The following is a 17,149-nucleotide window of genomic DNA, read 5'->3' on the forward strand; positions in this document are numbered from 1 at the left end:
CACAGTGATTTAAAGTGGGTTATACCGTGTCTACTTGAAGCCAAACCGTCACACGGGCAAATATGCGGACAGGGCAGTGACGTGGCGAGTGAATTGACTAGGAATATGTCCTGTACTGTGTTGTGTGGACAGTAGGTAAATACTGGTTTCCCAGGTTGGGTATGAATCCAGTCTCCCTCTGCTTCTCATTGACTTTGTTTTGGGGGAAAGGCAGCTAAAAGTGGGGGCCACATCTGGCATAACCTCCCCCCCGACAACACAAGAAAACCCTGCGGCGGCTGAGGGCAGCGCCAGTCATGAGGACCTGCCTTTTGATGGAGGTGTAGTACTGGTTTATGAAGTCTGTGGCCAGGGGGAGGAGCTCCTCTTTGGTCCGGGCTTCGTCCGGCTTGCGGCTCGGGGTGGGCGTCATGATGGACCCAATGCACACGTGCTCCGTACAGATGGGCATCTGGGATGGGACCGCGACAGACTCACCAACATCAGACTCACCAACATCAGACTCACCAACATGCTCACCAACATGCTCACCAACATTAGACTCACCAACATCAGACTCACCAACATCAGACTCACCAACATGCTCACCAACATTAGACTCACCAACATCAGACTCACCAACATGCTCACCAACATCACTCACCAACATCAGACTCACCAACATCAGACTCACCAACATGCTCACCAACATCAAACTCACCGCCATCAAACTCACCAACATTAGACTCACCAACATCACTGTTACAATATTATCTTTAAGGTTAGTTAGGTTAGTTATGGGTTTTAGGTAAGTTAGATAGGTTAGAATGATGATATCGTTTAGAGTAGGATAGTATGGTATTTTTGGTTAAGTTTAGTTTATGATTGATACGATTAGTTAGGTATGTATCAGTGAAGTGTGTTTAGGGAAAAGTATAGGTCACACAATGATATAAAAGGGGCGTGGCTTGGAGTAAATTTGGCACTGAATGAGCGCCAGGTGAGGACGCGCACTGCAGAAGAACATGGAGTGAGACCGGTCTCAAAGATGGAGGACATCACTGTTTGAACACTGGAACTTACAGACCTGAACATCTGGACCCAGAAGTTTTGGGAAGCGTTCCACACCCACTGTCTATGGATGACTGTGAACCTGTTTTTAACCAGAGCGGACCAAGACCACACACAGAGAGAGCTGGTCCAGCCACACGAGGAATCGTGGATGGATTTCTCCAGCTGGCCAGGCCTCGTCACAGCTGCCCGTCGCTGAGCGCCCCTAGTCACTGTCCCCCAACAGGGCTAGCTGCACACATGACAGGGTTTAGGTAGGTTTCCAACTCCACAGCCTGCTAGCGATTAGGGGAACATCTAGAAGTATAGCACTCCACTAGTCTTAGAGATAAGAGTAGGCTAGTAGTGGTGGTGTAACACTCACCAACATCAGCCTCACCAACATCAGCCTCACCAACACCAGCCTCACCAACATCAGCCTCACCAACATCAGCCTCACCAACATCAGCCTCACCAACACCAGCCTCACCAACATCAGCCTCACCAACATCAGCCTCACCAACACCAGCCTCACCAACATCAGCCTCACCAACATCAGCCTCACCAACATCAGACTCACCGGTGACTAGAGGGGGAATAAAGACAAATCACTTGTACCAGAATCTCATCTGAGAATCAAACAGCCAGTCTATTCTGGTACATCCCGACCCACTCTGAGTAGTAAGAATAAGAATAACACTACGCTACTGTATGTTACACTGAAGTGGTGCAACCCCCCCCCCCCCCCCCCCCCACACACACACACACATGAGCCACATGACTCAGCCGACGGACTTTCAATCAGGCGTTAGCCAGGCCAGCAATCACCCACCTCCCTCTTCTGGAACAATCTAAATCGTGGTTTCTAAAGCGTGCTGAGTGCCCAGCGGGGGCCCACGCCTTGTCCTTCACTTCCCTGTTATTGTCCAGAACACGTAGCTGATGATGGATGAGCAGACCAGCGAGGAAGAGGGTGGGGAGAGATGGAGAGATACATTAAAGAGAGAGAGAGAGCATTGGATATATGAGAGAGTAATGGAGAGAGAAATATGAGAAAGATGGAGAGATGAGAGAAAAATATGAGAGAGATTAAAAGATATATGAGAGAGATATGAGAGAGAAATGGGTGACGCTGAGCAGAAAGATGTGAGAGAGAGAGAGAGAGAGAGAGAGAGAGAGATAGATAGAGAGAGACACTGAACAGAGAGTGTGTTAAAAATAAAACAAAGGAATCACTCTCGGCCTGGCACGTCCGTTCGCCACACGGCTCTGGGCATTCATGCCAGCCAGCTGTCCTCCCGGAGAAGACGAGACCCTCCTCCAACACGCCAGCGTCTGTGATACATTCTGAATCTGAGGATGTGCTGCTATTACTGGCCATTCATTGGAATGCGACACAGCCCGTCCAGAAGTCACGGGGGGAGCTGCTGATCTAATTAGAGGCATGTTTGAAGGCTGGGCTGACGACAGCTTCCCTGTCCATGGTGAATATGTGATGTTTTCTAACGCCCGGGCAGTGTTCATTTCATCAACCAAAACTGATGAAAATGATTCATCAACGACCTTCATTTAGCTATGGTCAAGAGACGATAACTTAATAAAAAATAATACAAACTGACAAAAACTATGATGAAATCTGTTGACATTTTCATCGACAAATAAACACTAGATGAAAATGGTAGGGAGCGAGGATTTGGCAAGAGATCCAATCAGAATGCTGAGATTTCTCTAAAAGTCGTAATAGATGTTTCCTTCAGGAGCATATGAGTTAGGAAATTCTAGAGAAATGGTTAAATAATGTATTACACTTTAACTAAACCCATTTAATTTTAGTCAACTAAATCTAATGTAGATTTAGCCAATGTAGTGGAGTATGGACATGCCAAATAGTTTACTGACCATATTGTGAGACCATCTCACTGATTGGAATGTGGAGGACGCCTAACACAGCCTGGTCTCCCCATCCCTGCGACCATTAACCCAGGACAGGCCACATTCCAATGCAGACCACTCACACAGTGAGACAAAGGAATGACATTCTCTTTATAGTTTCTTTAATCAAGTGAAATTGCTTTATCCCAACCATGTGATGCAACCACCACGAGGAATGAACCCTGGGAATAAAGTTTGGGCGTTGATACATTGTATTTGGAGCCAGGTGTTACTCTGTGTTATTAATAACTGATTCTATGCTGCTAAGTCCACCTAACCATGTTTGGTATCAATCATGAATCAGTTGATTATGCATGTTGGGGAAATGTAGGGGAAATCATGTTGAAACCATAACAGGGGTATTTGATGATTCCAGACTCCTAAGAAAGAATTTTGGCTCTCCTTTCATAACGAGAGCGGGGGTCACTCTGGTTGATCAAGTGACCAATCGGTGCCTGTCTATGCAAACACAACATGCCTCATTGCCTGGTCTACTTAAGTAGAGATCAGAAAGGAAGTCTCGCTCTCAAGTTTTCTCATCTCTAAGGGTCTGTGTTCCTTCAAGTAGCACGTGACCCCAGGATCCAAGCTAGTGCCTGGTTGATGAAAATTAGCCTGTATCCGTGGAATGCTGAACTGCTAGCTAAGATCTCTAGTCGACACCAGGGTCTTAGGAATTTCCACAAACTCTTCAAACGATCCACCTCTGGTGAGAGCAGAGGTTTTGAATGAGACATTTGCAACTTTTGAACTCTGAAACTGAACTCTAACCTCCGCGCACATCAACGTTCGCGCAACACTCTACCATCACTGTTTCAATAGGAGCACATGCGTGCTGCCCCCTGCATCGAACTGAGCGACCATCACGTCATGTGCCTCTTCCATTCTTCGAGCTAACAACACCTCCGGACACCTCGCTTCCAAACACACCACTGGTAAGGTTGAGTCCAGCATTCTCTTTTGATGTGGTGTGATGCCAAGTATTATTTAAGATTAGAGGATTTAGGATAGGCTGTGATAATCTATGACATCATTCTTTTAATTTCTGCTGTTTTCATATTGCCACATATGTTTTCCATCTATTATTGAATTGTGTTTTAATATTATTTTGACAATTGATTAGTATAACTTCAATAAATATTATTAACCTTTGATCACGTCCTAACGTCATCACATGGTCTTTAGGTAACTTGATTGAGTCAAGACCTTCAGACTGAGATTGATAAATTAGACTATTGATAAAGGTTATCTGTTTCCCTGTACATAACAGGGTCGTGCCCCATACAAGTTGATTTAATGTATTAAATCCATATTCCTTCATATTTGTGATAACCGTGGTATAATTATAAATTATACCTAGTCATAGTCATATTATCATAGTTCTAACCCTAGAACGTCCTACATCAACTAAAATCTTAATGCTATTTAGTCAACTAAAACTACAGTAAAACTAAAACAATTCAGATTAATAAAATATGGCAATAACTAAATAGCATTTTAGTCAAAAGACTATGACTAAAGCTAAATCAAAATTTGCTGTCAAATTTAACACTGGCCTGAGTTCTTTAAGCCTGGTTTAGTGTTAGCAGACAAGATATATAGACAGACAGACACTCACTGATTGATTGACTCACTCACTGATAAGCATCAGATCAATCAACTGATTGCTGAACTGATTAATAACCCCGTTCAACACAGAGGCATCACACAGTGTACGTATGTACCATACTTTAACTGGAGATAGATACTGTAGTCAAAAAGACAGACAGACAGACAGACATATAGATAGATAGATAGATAGATAGATAGATAGATAGATAGAATCTTATCTGATATTCTAGATATTCTTTTCAATAAAGTGAGCCAACATTGCTAGTATTAATTGAGTCTTTGGCAATATTCAGTATTGATTTCTGTTTTCGTTATGGTACACGGAACCATTCTTCCGCCAAATTATTTCTGCCTGGTTTTTGAATCTGTGGTACTGTTTAATGCTATAATGTATTTTTGTAAACATGTATTTTGTGACCATTCTTCATATGAAGTAATGGAATTACAGGAAAGAGGCATGTAGCAGCAGACAGGAAAGTTAGGACGTGTTTTAAAGTTAAATGTACGATGAGTGATTTAACTTTGATTAAGAATGTGAGGAGGAGATACGCTACTTGAGTAGGGATGCACATTTCTGCCGTCTGTGGGGAGAGCGAGGAAATTGGAAGGGAAAGAGATGTTGTTATTGAAGGTAAGCGGGAGTTATAAAGACTAGACAAGACAATGTTTTTCTCAAGTTCTCTTCTTACTCCGAAGTTCACCAGTGTGTTTCTTAAGTTCTTACCCTTTTAAATAATCCACAACAGTAGTGGCCTACTACTTTTCTCCTCTTCTGCAATGGATTAAACTATCAGTTTTCAGTTATCCACACATTTAAACTTCAATTAATGGAATTAGTTTGGATTCTTCTATTTTCTTTTCAAAATCTTTATGATGCTTGGATAGACAAATGGGCTTATTTTGCTCTTAAGTGTGTTTGTAAAGAAAACAAATCAACAAGATGACCATACAAATATTTGACCCGAGTGTGACCTTTGGAAGTGGAAGTGTATTTGTGTTGACAACTAGTGGTGTGGTTGCAACTTCACTGGTGATTCATACACTAATCCTTTAAATGTTTATTTTCTTGGTTTGGTATTGGTGTTTTTTCAACAAGGTTTTTCTCTCAGTAATTGTACTCTGTTGGTTGACACAGTGAGATATGGTGTCAATAGAAGAGTTTAGAGAATGTGTTCTGTGAAAAAGATATCACATTAATGTGAAAAAACCAAAAGGATTTTTGAGGGTTTTTGTTTTCTTAAACACTCCCGAAGGAATAGACTGATCAGAATGTCATCACGAGTCATTGAGGAACACTGGACATAAACTGACTTATGGACATTGTTTATCACCCAGTGGGGAAAATTACTTCATAGACAGCCAGTCCATGTTGCACCACAATAACTCTCCCAAAATAAACTTTTTCCACAATTGTCAGCTGTTTCAACCAGGAGCCAAGAAGTGGCGTCATGTCCAGTACCAGTGACTGAGTGGCGATCTAAAGTTGTCTTCTAGACAACTGACCAGCTGTCATCGTGGGTTCTACTCAACGCCAGCTAGGTGCCAGGCCGACTCCAGTGGTGTCACAAAGCTGAGTTCCTCAACATCTCTAAGAAAGGGGCCAGACACAGGAGGACTCCATCGGGCCAGCTGAGGTTTCAGAGTGTTCCAGCGCCAACGTTCCCAGCTCTTTTGTCTTCTACAGGGCTGGACTGCTGGCGTTCCGGGGAGACCCATCACCCCCCCCCCCCCTCCCAACCTGTTGCCCTGGCACTGAAGATGTTCCAGTGACTGGCTGGTCTTCAGCTTCAAGACCTGGTTGCCTTTCATCACTATTGGTTGTCAAGGCAACCTCAAAACAAGTTGAAATCGTACTGTATGGCATTGAAGGAGAGATGGTAAGTGGATGGTTGTGAGACCTGTATGTGAGGAGTTAGCATCACGCCCAGGGAGCAGGGTACAGTAGATCTTCCTTGAGACTACAGATGGCTGACGAATGACGACGACAATATTCTAGGCACCAACAATCCGATCGTAGCGCAGAGAATGTGAGCGCGAGTGTAGCCTACAGACGGAGAATAGCCAGTCTGCGCGCTGGCCTGTGCGCATGCGTGCTGGAGCAAGTGGGGGAGAGGCGTGTAAAGATCATATTACAGAGGCTAAAGACCCCGTATTTGAAAACCAAAACAACAATGGCTCGCGTTGAGGAATCTCAACTGTCGATTCATCCAATCTGATTGATGAAAACAACCGTTTAGCGGCCGAAAATGGATTTTGAGAAACTGCATTCCCGTTGCCCCGTCCGACGCCATTACATGGATATACTGGCTCGCGCTGGATTTTAAATTTCTTCTACAGGCCTCCGAACAACACAAAAGTGATCTCGGTGAGTCAAACTTCTTATAATATGTCGTAAATAAGGTCCAGGTTGTCAAAAACGAGCATTTTCCTTTAAGGTCCATGTTGGCCACACCTGCTGGGCTGCTCCTAGCTTCTCTTTCAGGAGGAGATGGTCATCTCAACAACTAGGAGGACACAGAGCCACCTAGGCCAAAACAGGTGGTTCCACAGCCCAGAGAAGGGGTGAGATTATTTCTATCACTCCACAACGAGAGGCCATACTTGTTGTAGAGGTAACCTTGATAGTGAAAACATGGCTCCATCGGATATCTGCAAATCACACACTCAAATCTCACACACTGAGTGATTCTTCAACAAGTGACTTTTCTCTCGAGCAGCAGGATATGGTTTGGACCAGGATTCTACATCAAAGAGACTGTTGAAATTAAGTGTGTTCTCCAAAGGACAATTCTGTCTATTATCAGATGTGTGTCTTCTGAAACGGATTCAAGTGAAAGTACGATCTGCTTTTCCAAATCTTTGTTTCACAAATGATTTGGGGTTATGGTTTATGACTGTGTACTCCAGTATGAGTACAGGTATTCAGTGCAGACTTTTATTTCCAGAGATTGATCTGATTTTGAGACCATGAGTTTCTCTGGTCAATATTTACAATATTCTAGTTAACTTGCAGGACTGACAAAAGGCCATTACATTGACTATACTTTTGTTTTGATGTTTTCCCCTGTTTTTTTTTTTATCCAAATGAAAGTAAAGTGACAAAGTTAAATAACATAGATTAGATAATCATGACATTTACCTATGGTGCATTCGTTTGTGGTCGGAGCTGGCAAGTCGCAAGTGGCAAAATACCTACCTCCGACCTGTGTGCATTCGAGCTATAGCGAATGATATGATGATGATATGATATGATATTGACGTCAGCCGGCAACTGGGGGCTGAGAAACATATCCGAATTTGCGACGAGGAAGTGCGAGTTCATGCAGCGTTTTATTTAATCATTCCTAGTAGCAAGTCGCAATTTGCCACCTCCCAGTTATAAACGAATGCACCATTATATTTAATCAAAGTGGGAGTTAAGATTTTGGCCTTGGAGGATTGACCGGGAATTCATTCCTGAGAATAGCATTTCTGAGAAGTTAATGTTGTTAAAACTGTATGGTTTATTAAGGACTGTTGAACTGGAAGAGTCTTCCTGTATTTCAATGATTGTGTTCCCTTAAGATAACTGTCTCCTGTGATGAGAGTCACTTATTTGAATTCTGAAGTTGTGACTGATGAAGTCACAAAAGGATGGAATTGTAATAGATAAATTAAAATAAGTGAATTCTCTGTTCAAGACATTGTCATAGGAAAATCTACATTTGAATTCTGTGTGTCATACAGTGATGCAGCTGTCTCCTTTTCTCTGAGCCTGCTTCCCCAGGCCTTAAACGTTTTATGACAGGAGACCCCTGCAGGGGTCCCCCACTCCCTTTTATCTTTGATCTCTGTTAATGCACATCAGCTGTTAACCCTCAGACCTAGCCTACTCACTGAAAATTGGTTAGTGAAGTTTTGCATATGCATATATGGGTTGTACCCACAGTGTTTATAATTCTCTGTTTTGAGAATAATCTTTGCTCTTGGTGGATTTTCCTTTCTCTAAGAGCCCGGTTTTGCAAATCCGTTATCTGTTTGGAATAAAAGTAACCAGCTTGGATTTGCAAAGATGAACCTTGGCATTCTCAACTACTCTTTTCTGAATTATTAGAAATCCATGACAACCCTCTGTTTTAAGCACACCTGGTGCAACTAATTAGTTCAGATGTGCTTGAGATAGAACACATAAATACCTGGACTGGCTAGGGGTTTGTTGAGAGCAACGTTTGACTGCATGTTGGAAATATGGCTAAGTCAAAAGGATTGTCCAAAAAGTTCAGAGAAAAGATCATTGCCTTGCACAAACGGAAGGAAAGGAAAATAATACAAATAGATAGCAAAAGCACTGAATGTTCCTAGAGATACAGTTGGAAGCAGTTCGCAAGTGTAAAGTTAAAGGAGCAGTGGCTACACTACCTGCATGTGACAGAAAGAGGAAGCTATCAGCGGCTGCCACCAGATTCCCGAGGAGGCAAGTGGTCAAACACCCTAGAGTGACCACAAAACACCTGCAGCAAGACGGTGGCAGCAGCACTGAGGTTTCAGTTTGCACAGTAAGGCGCATACTGAACACTGAAGGGCTCCATGCCCGGACTCCAAGACATACACCACTACAGACCCAAAAGCACAAGAAAAGTCGGCTCCAATATGCTCAAAACCACATAAATAAGCCACAGAAGTTTTGGAATTCTGTTCTGTGGAGCGATGAAACAAAACTGGAACTTTTCGGGCTTTTGGATCAGCGGTATGTCTGGAGGAAGAAGAATGAAGAATATGCTGAAAAGAACACCCTGCCTGCATGGCGGTGGCTCAGTGATGCTCTGGGGCTGCTTTGCTGCCTCTGGCACTGGAAACCTGCAGCGTGTGGAGGAGACGATGGATTCAGTCAAGTATCAGGACATCTTAGGGAAAAACGTCATGCCTTCTGAAGCTTGAGCATCTTTAGACCTTCCAACAGGACAATGATCCCATGCATACCTGTACCTCAAAGTCCACCAAGGCTTGGTTTCAGAAGAGGAAATGGAAGATTCTAGAGTGGCCATCACAGTTGCCTGACTTGAACCCCATAGAAAATCTCTGGTGGGATTTGAAGAAGGCGGTTGCAAAACGCACACCCAAGAATATTACTGAACTGGAGGCCACTGCCCATGAGGAAGATTCCTCAGGAACGCTATCAGAAGCTGGTGTCTGGCTATGTATCGCATTTGCAGCAGGTCATAACAGCAAAAGGGTGCTCTACTAAGTACTGAAGATGCTTGTCATGAAGGGGTTGAATAATTTTGAGACTGCAGTAGTCATAAAAAGTAGCATTTTGTGTTGAATTTGGATAAAAAACCCTTGTAATATTAGTTTCATTGAACTACTTAAACAGTTCTTGTGTAACTTGTTTATTGCAAACAGTTGAGAAATTGTATATTTTGCCAATAAACCTAATGTGCAATGCGGGTTGAACATTTTTGATTGCAACTGTAGATGGATGGATGGATGGATGGATGGATGGATGGATGGATAGATAGATAGATAGATAGATAGATAGATAGATAGATAGATAGATGGATAGATGGATAGATGGATAGATGGATAGATAGATAGATAGATAGATAGATAGATAGATAGATAGATAAATAGATAGTACTGAACCTTGGAGGAGCTGTGGTACAGGGTGTCATTGTAGACGGTGCCGCTCTCCCAGTTCTTGATCTTCATGAAGCGGGGGCATTTGGACGGGCTGCCATTCTGCAGGCTCTTGTTGGGCGAGACGCTTCCCTGGGCTGGGGGCGGGGCCTGAGGCTGGGGGGGGGGGGGGGGGGGCAGAGACATGCAGGGGTGTTACAGTACGTAAGCCGGTACAGCCTGTGAGCTAGCTAATAGTTTTGGCCCACAGGGGGAAGGGGCTTTCTTCTCAACAGGACATCATCATGGTGGCTTTGAATGACTTGTCGAGCGGATATTCCAGGAAACCGGGAGGGGGGGGCTTGGCTCACTGGTGCTTAGTCTCCTGGGGGGGCATCGATTTAAAGACTGAACGATAATAGTCTCCGCTGAATGGAAGGGCGGTGATTGATTTCTAGCAGCTTTTCTTGGTCATTTCTCTCCTGCCCCTCATACTTTCACAAGCGTTCACACACCTAAGCACACACATGCACACACACGCACACACACACACTCGAGAGAGAGAGGAAATAGACATCAAAACAATCCGTCACTATCGTTAGGTGGTGTTGTGGCGCTCAGGGAGAGGATGATTGTGAGCGCGGGAGGGTCGCCACAGCCTAATCCACACCCTTGTCCTCTGGCGGGGGGGGCGAGAGTGTTCGGCTGGCTTTGAGCGCCGGGGGTTCAGCTGGCGCACTCCGAGTGGCGCTGGAACGGCAGGCCTGGCAGGGCGCTGGTTCAGGCATATACCACCAGCGCGGGGGGGGGGGGGGGGGGGGGTTATGATGCTCTCGTCTGACAGTCCCAAAAGAAGGGCTTGCTGTGTGGATCGCATAAACAGAGCTCATTACCTTCTAACAGCCCTGGAGAGACCCAGAGGAGGAGGAGAATTAATATGTAAAATGTTAATGTTAAAAAGAGAGAGAGAGAGAGACTAATTGCTAATTACTATGCTGATATGTATGCGTTGGCAATGTGAGATGCATCTTATCATGCCAATAAAACACTTTGAATTGAATTCAATTGAATTGAGAGAGAGAGAGAGAGAGAGAGAGATGGAGAGAGAGAGATGAATGGAGAGAGGAAAATAGAATGTTAGAGAGAGGGAGAGATAAATGTAGAAAGAGAGAGAGAGAGAGAGAGAGAGGAGGACTGAAGTAGCAGGGTTTAGACCTCAAGTGGTGAATGGACACAGTAGCAGGCCGAGGGGAGAATCAAACACACAGTATCAGTCTGGCCCCGCCTCCTGCCTCTGCTGTCTGACGGTTGAGCCGGATAAAAGTTTTCTGGCTCAGTGGCGTTCTCTCTCTCTCTCCCTCCCTCTCTCTCTCTCTCCCTCTGTCTCTCTCTCTCCCTCTCTCTCTCCCTCCCTCTCTATCTCTCTCCCTCTCCCTCTCTGTCTCTGTCCCTCTGTCTCTCTCTCTCTCCCTCCCTCTCTCTCCCTCTGTCTCTCTCTCTCTCCCTCTCTCTCTCCCTCCCTCTCCATCTCTCTCCCTCTCTGTCTCTCTCCCTCTGTCTCTCTCTCTCTCCCTCTGTCTCTCTCTCTCTCCCTCTCTGTCTCTCTCTCTCCCTCTCTGTCTCTCTCTCCCTTCCTCTCTTTCTCTCTCTCTCTCCCTCTCTGTCTCTCTCTCTCTCCCTCTCTGTCTCTCTCTCTCTCTTTCCCGCGGAGCATCAGAAGAACGCCCGCTGGAATCTGACGGAACATTCCACCGCTGCTCGTGAGACGGAGCGGCTTATCAAACGTTAAATTATGCAGCAGCGAGCAGCTTTTTGCTCCGGGTTGCAGGACAGTGCGTCTAACCAGGAGAGGAGAAAATTTGATTTGGAGCCGGCGTCGTGTCATCGAGCCCTCTGCGCCTAACGAAATGAAGATTGAGATTGACTTCATCTGTTCCTGTCACCCCCTCTGGGGACGTAGGGGTCTGCGTTGGGTTGAGCAGGATGGAGAAGAACATCTGGGTGAACTCAGACAATCTCGTTAAGGGAGAGACTGGGAAGCGCCGATCAAGCGGCGCTCCTGAGAATCCTTCTCTTTACGAGTCGCCGACCGAACGCGGGTTCGTTCACGACTTCACAGTGCGTCTCCTCCGTGTGCATAGGTCAGCGCCCTCGGCTGAATCACACACAGACACACACACACACACACACACACAGTGCAGCAGGCCTAGAGGGTCTAAATCATTTGAAGAGGGCCACATTAGAGGAGGGGGTGGATCTGCTCCCCCTGGGATGGCAGCTGCATGCATTAGGCCTCTAGAGCCCTGAGCCTCATCCGGCGTCATCCACCTGGCCCAATCTGCCATCATCCACCTGGCCTCATCTGGCGTACGTCACCAGTGGGTGGTGGATGATGGGACAGAGGCCATGTGCAGTTTAGGACCCTTCGGCCTACAGCCCCGTCTCTCCAGTCAGAACCAGGCCTCTCTGAAGGGGCTAAGCTCAGTCAGAACCAGGCCTCTCTGAAGGGGCAAAGCTCAGCCAGAACCAGGCCTCTCTGAAGGGGCTAAGCTCAGCCAGAACCAGAACCAGGCCTCTCTAAGAGGGCTAAGCTCAGCCAGAACCAGAACCAGGCCTCTCTGAAGGGACTAAGCTCAGCCAGAACCAGAACCAGGCCTCTCTGAAGGGGCTAAGCTCAGCCAGAACCAGAACCAGACCTCTCTGAAGGGGCTAGGCTCAGCCAGAACCAGGCCTCTCTGAAGGGACTAAGCTCAGCCAGAACCAGAACCAGGCCTCTCTAAGAGGGCTAAGCTCAGCCAGAACCAGAACCAGGCCTCTCTGAAGGGGCTAAGCTCAGCCAGAACCAGAACCAGGCCTCTCTAAGAGGGCTAAGCTCAGCCAGAACCAGGCCTCTCTAAGAGGGGCTAAGCTGGAGCTAATGCCTAGGTGATGACACTGTGAGCGAGAGGGCTTTGTGGACTCTGCTCCACTCCACTTAGATGCACATTCACAGTCACGCACACACACACACACACATACACACACACACACACACACACACACACACACACACACACACACACACACACACACACACACGCACAGGCCCACCCACTTCCAAGAGTCACGCATGCTATGTAATGCTATGTATGCATTACTGGGGTATAGAAGCATAAAGACAAGATACCCACGGGCATTATTGCACAAATACTTAAACACATAAGAAACACTTGAAAGACAGCAGGCAAACACAGATTTCGTACACATACTGTACACACGCACGCACGCACACACACACACACACACACACACACGCACAGAATGAACATGCACAGATACCGGATCAGGTAAAAATTATTTAAAGTTGATGGTCACACACACACACAAATACATTCAAACACACACACACACACATTTCTATAGGTTATTCCAGTAACAGATGGGTTAGCGTGTGTTTACCGTGGCGGTGTCAGCTGTGGTGCTGCTGGGCGCGGTGGGCATGGTGGACATCCTGCGCTGGTCATCCAGCTCCCTGTCCTTATCACTGGCCAGCTGGTCACACACACCGTTTCCCACGCAGGGGTCCCTGGAAGGCACACGCGGCCCCCTTTAAAAGTGGGGTAGGGATGGCGTGTGTGTGTGTGTGTAGTGTATGCAACCTGCCAACCTTGCTTTTTTATTTTTTTAAAATCTCACACACTTTCAAGTATCACACACATAATATCTACTCCTAAACCTGCCACTACAATTTACTGGCTATTCTAGCAAAGTGACCTGGGAAACACCAGTGAACCTTCTCCCACTAGAAGGTGGTCATGTGGTCACAGGTAAACGGAGCTGAGAGCTGATTGCTGGCCATCTCAGCAGGACACCAGGGGGGGGGGGGACAGCCATGACTCAATGACTCCCTCACCACCAATGTGATGAGGGAAACTGTGGTTGAGAGAGAGAGAGAGAGAGAGAGAGTATGTGTGTGTTTGCTTGTGTGTGTGTGTGTCTATATTTGTGTAGCTGAATGTGTGTGTGTGTGTGTGTGTGTGTGTAGGAAGAAGGGAGGGAGTCTAACTCTGCGCTGCTGTAAGCCACATGTGAACAAACACAGCAAGCTCATCAACCAGTTTTCAGCTTTGAGTTCCTTCTTTATCGACACCCACACACACACTGCCTCCATTTCTCTCTCTATCTCTCTTCCTCTCGTTCTCTCTCTCTCTCTCTCTCCTGACGCGTGTGGCTGCGCTAATTGTGAATCCTCCCTTTCACACTGCATCTCCTCAATATCTCAATTTGTGAACTCACATCCATCTCTGTGAATCCGAGGGAGGATTCAGACGCGCAGAAAGGCGTATCATCTGCCATCAAGGGTTGTGAGTCAGTGGTGCTGTGTTTCCTATTAGGGCGCTAACAGCCCTGTGGGAATAAGCTGTCTTTCTCTAATGCTGGCCCTCGTTCAGGAGACTAGCTATCTATGTAAGACTCCTCAGATGATGCTGCAAAAAAAAGTAAACGAAGAGATAACAGTCGATATCTCAATTTAATTGATCCTGGCCCCTTTTAATAAATATTATTACTGTATGCAACTCTAGCGGAAGGCTCTGCGGAAGCCGTGAGCGCCAAGGCCCGACAGAAATATTAGGTTAGCAGACGTCCTGCCCCACCTCTCAAATGCCAGCGCCATTCTGTCCAGCCATTAGCTTCGCAGGCAGGAAGCACCGGGCCCACTGTACAGTACACACCGTACGCCTATCATAGCGTGTGTGTGTGTGTGTGTGTGTGTGTGTGTGCGTGCTTGGTGAACCTTACAAATCATACCACACTAGCATGAAGGAGGGATATTGATCGTGAGGAGCTGCAGTCTCCCAATAAGATGTCGATGTCGTACGTACAGTATACGACAGAGGTAACGGCCAATCACATCAGGGATGAATGGGTCAGGTTATTATTGTACTGCAACAGCCCCCTGGAAAAGAAGGCACTGACGCAAACCCAGACCTTCCCTTTTAGGGAGATCTCTGTATGGAATACAGCATGCGTACTTCAGGACCAGTACTTCAGGACCAGTACTTCAGGACCAGTACTTCAGGACCAGTACTTCAGGATGCGTTGGGCTCAATGGAAGCAGTGGAATGGTCCGAAAAATAGGATGACGCACGAGGCAGGTTAACTCAAATACCACTCACATGGTCATAGAGATGTGCACTGGACACAGACATACTAATAACCCCGGACTGGTGTTCAGGGTTAAATACTGTAATTAACCCAGGACTGGGGTTCAGGTTTAAATACTGTAATTAACCCAGGACTGGTGTTCAGCTTTAACCAGACCGGGAACCGGACTTAACTATGATAGTATGACTATGGTGTGTTAAGTGAGGGTCAGTCGTTCAGTTACCTACCTACCTTCAGGGTTAGGGTCAGTTGACCGGTCATTCACGTCAGTTAGTCTGCTTGATTATGCAGAGTTAGGGTCAGTCAGTCAGTCGGTCGGTCAGTTAGCCTACCTGTCCATCTGGTAATGCCCAATTACAGTAGGGTCAGTCATTCGGCCGGTCAGGTGTGTGTGTTTGCTTGTGTGTGTGTGTGCACGTGTGTATATGTATATGAATATGTGTGTACATGTGTGTGTGTGTGTAGGAAGAAGGGCTGTAAGCCACACGACACGTGAACAAACACAGCAAGCTCCCTACCTGTCTAACTGGCCATCAGGTCAAGGGTCAAGGGTCAAGCGTTCGGTCGGTGGGTCAGTTAGCCTACCTGTCCACCTGCACCTCTGCGTCTCTGCGCTCCACGCCGTTCCTCTGGCCCTCCCCCTCGCTCCTCCTCGGGCCCTCCCCCTCGCTCCTCGGGCCCTCCACCTCGCTCCTCGGGCGCTCCCCCTCGCCCGCCTCCCTCTTGCTGTTCTTGATGAGCCTCAGGATGGGTTCGATCTCCCTCAGCAGCTCGCTAGTCTCCTCCACGCCATTGATCAGCGTGGCGCCCCCCTGGCCTCCGTCACCCCCCCGGGTCACCGGCGCCGCCTCCTGCACCCCCCCTTCACCTCCTCCTCCTCTCTGGACGAGGCGCACCGGCGCAACGGAGCCCGGGGACGACAGGTTCTCGATGGCGCGCAGTTGGGCGTCGGCCCGCGTCTGGCCCGCCGGCAGAGGCGGGAAGATGTGGGGCTTGTAGGCGGGGCGCGTGACCCTGACGGTGTGCTGCCGGCCGTCCCCCGACAGCGTGGTCTCCAGGTGCGTGGTGAAGCCCTCGGGACCCCGCAGGATCAGCACGGCGTGGCTCTCGGCCGACACGCCCTTCAGCGTCTCCAGCGCGCGCTCGTACGTCAGGTCCACCAGGGGCTTGTTGTTGACCGCCAGGACGATGTCGCCCACCTGCACCAGACCGCACTCCTCGGCCGCCCCGCCCCGGATCAGGTCGGACACGATGACCGGCGGCTTGGACACCCGCTGCTTGACCAGGAAGCCCAGACCGCCCACCTTCCTCTTGAAGAGGCGCACGGAGATGATGTTGGGCTGCAGCTGGCACACGCTGGGCTCCAGCTCCTGCATGGTGCCTCTCAGAGTGTGTGTGCGTGGGTGTGCGTGTGTGAGGGTGTGTGTGTGTGTGTGCGTGCGTGTGTGTTTGTGCGTGTGTGTGCGTGAGGTGTCTGCGTGTCCAGCGGGATCTGTTTCAGAACAGTGGGAGGAGGAGGAGGAGTTTGGGAGGAGGAAAAGGAGGTTGGGAGGAGGAGGAGGAGGTTGGGAGGAGGAGGAGGTAGTTGGGAGTAGGAGGAGGAGGGGTTGGGAGGAGGAGGAGGGTGGGAGGAGGAGGAGGAGGTTGGGAGGAGGAGGTTGGGGGGGAGGAGGAGGTTGGGAGGAGGAGGAGGGGGTTGGGAGTAGGAGGAAGAGGAGGAGGAGGTTGGGAGTAGGAGGAGGAGGTTGGGAGGAGGAGGTTGGGAGGAGGAGGAGGTTTGGAGGAGGAGGTTGGGAGGAGGAGGAGGAGGAGGGGGTTGGGAGGAGGAGAAGGGTGG

At 47.6% G+C, this 17,149-nt stretch overlaps 2 protein-coding genes across 2 annotated transcripts in view; both read right to left on the reverse strand.

Annotated features, from left to right (window-relative positions):
* The window catches only part of nos1 (nitric oxide synthase 1 (neuronal)), a gene marked incomplete at its 3' end in the record, with an annotated part of 50,761 nt that extends 40,435 nt beyond the window's left edge, over nucleotides 1-10,326 (reverse strand). Inside the window, exons 1-2 of the mRNA XM_084439545.1 lie at nucleotides 10,195-10,326; nucleotides 309-451 (exon numbers count right to left, since the gene is read on the reverse strand). Coding sequence (XP_084295671.1) covers nucleotides 309-451; nucleotides 10,195-10,260 — 209 coding nt within the window. The 5' untranslated portion in view covers nucleotides 10,261-10,326. The remainder of the gene's footprint in view (nucleotides 1-308; nucleotides 452-10,194) is intronic.
* A 3,264-nt stretch (nucleotides 10,327-13,590) lies between these two features.
* On the reverse strand, nucleotides 13,591-16,688 carry LOC311310481 (nitric oxide synthase 1-like; the record flags this gene model as incomplete). Its single annotated transcript, XM_084439993.1, has 2 exons — nucleotides 13,591-13,732; nucleotides 15,898-16,688. The coding sequence occupies 2 exons, from the start codon at nucleotides 16,686-16,688 to the stop codon at nucleotides 13,591-13,593; spliced, it is 933 nt and encodes a 310-aa protein (XP_084296119.1).
* Between the last annotated feature and the right edge of the window lie 461 nt (nucleotides 16,689-17,149).

The sequence above is a fragment of the Borostomias antarcticus genome, assembly GCF_949987555.1.
Source record: "Borostomias antarcticus genome assembly, chromosome: 6".
Lineage (NCBI taxonomy): Eukaryota > Metazoa > Chordata > Actinopteri > Stomiiformes > Stomiidae > Borostomias > Borostomias antarcticus.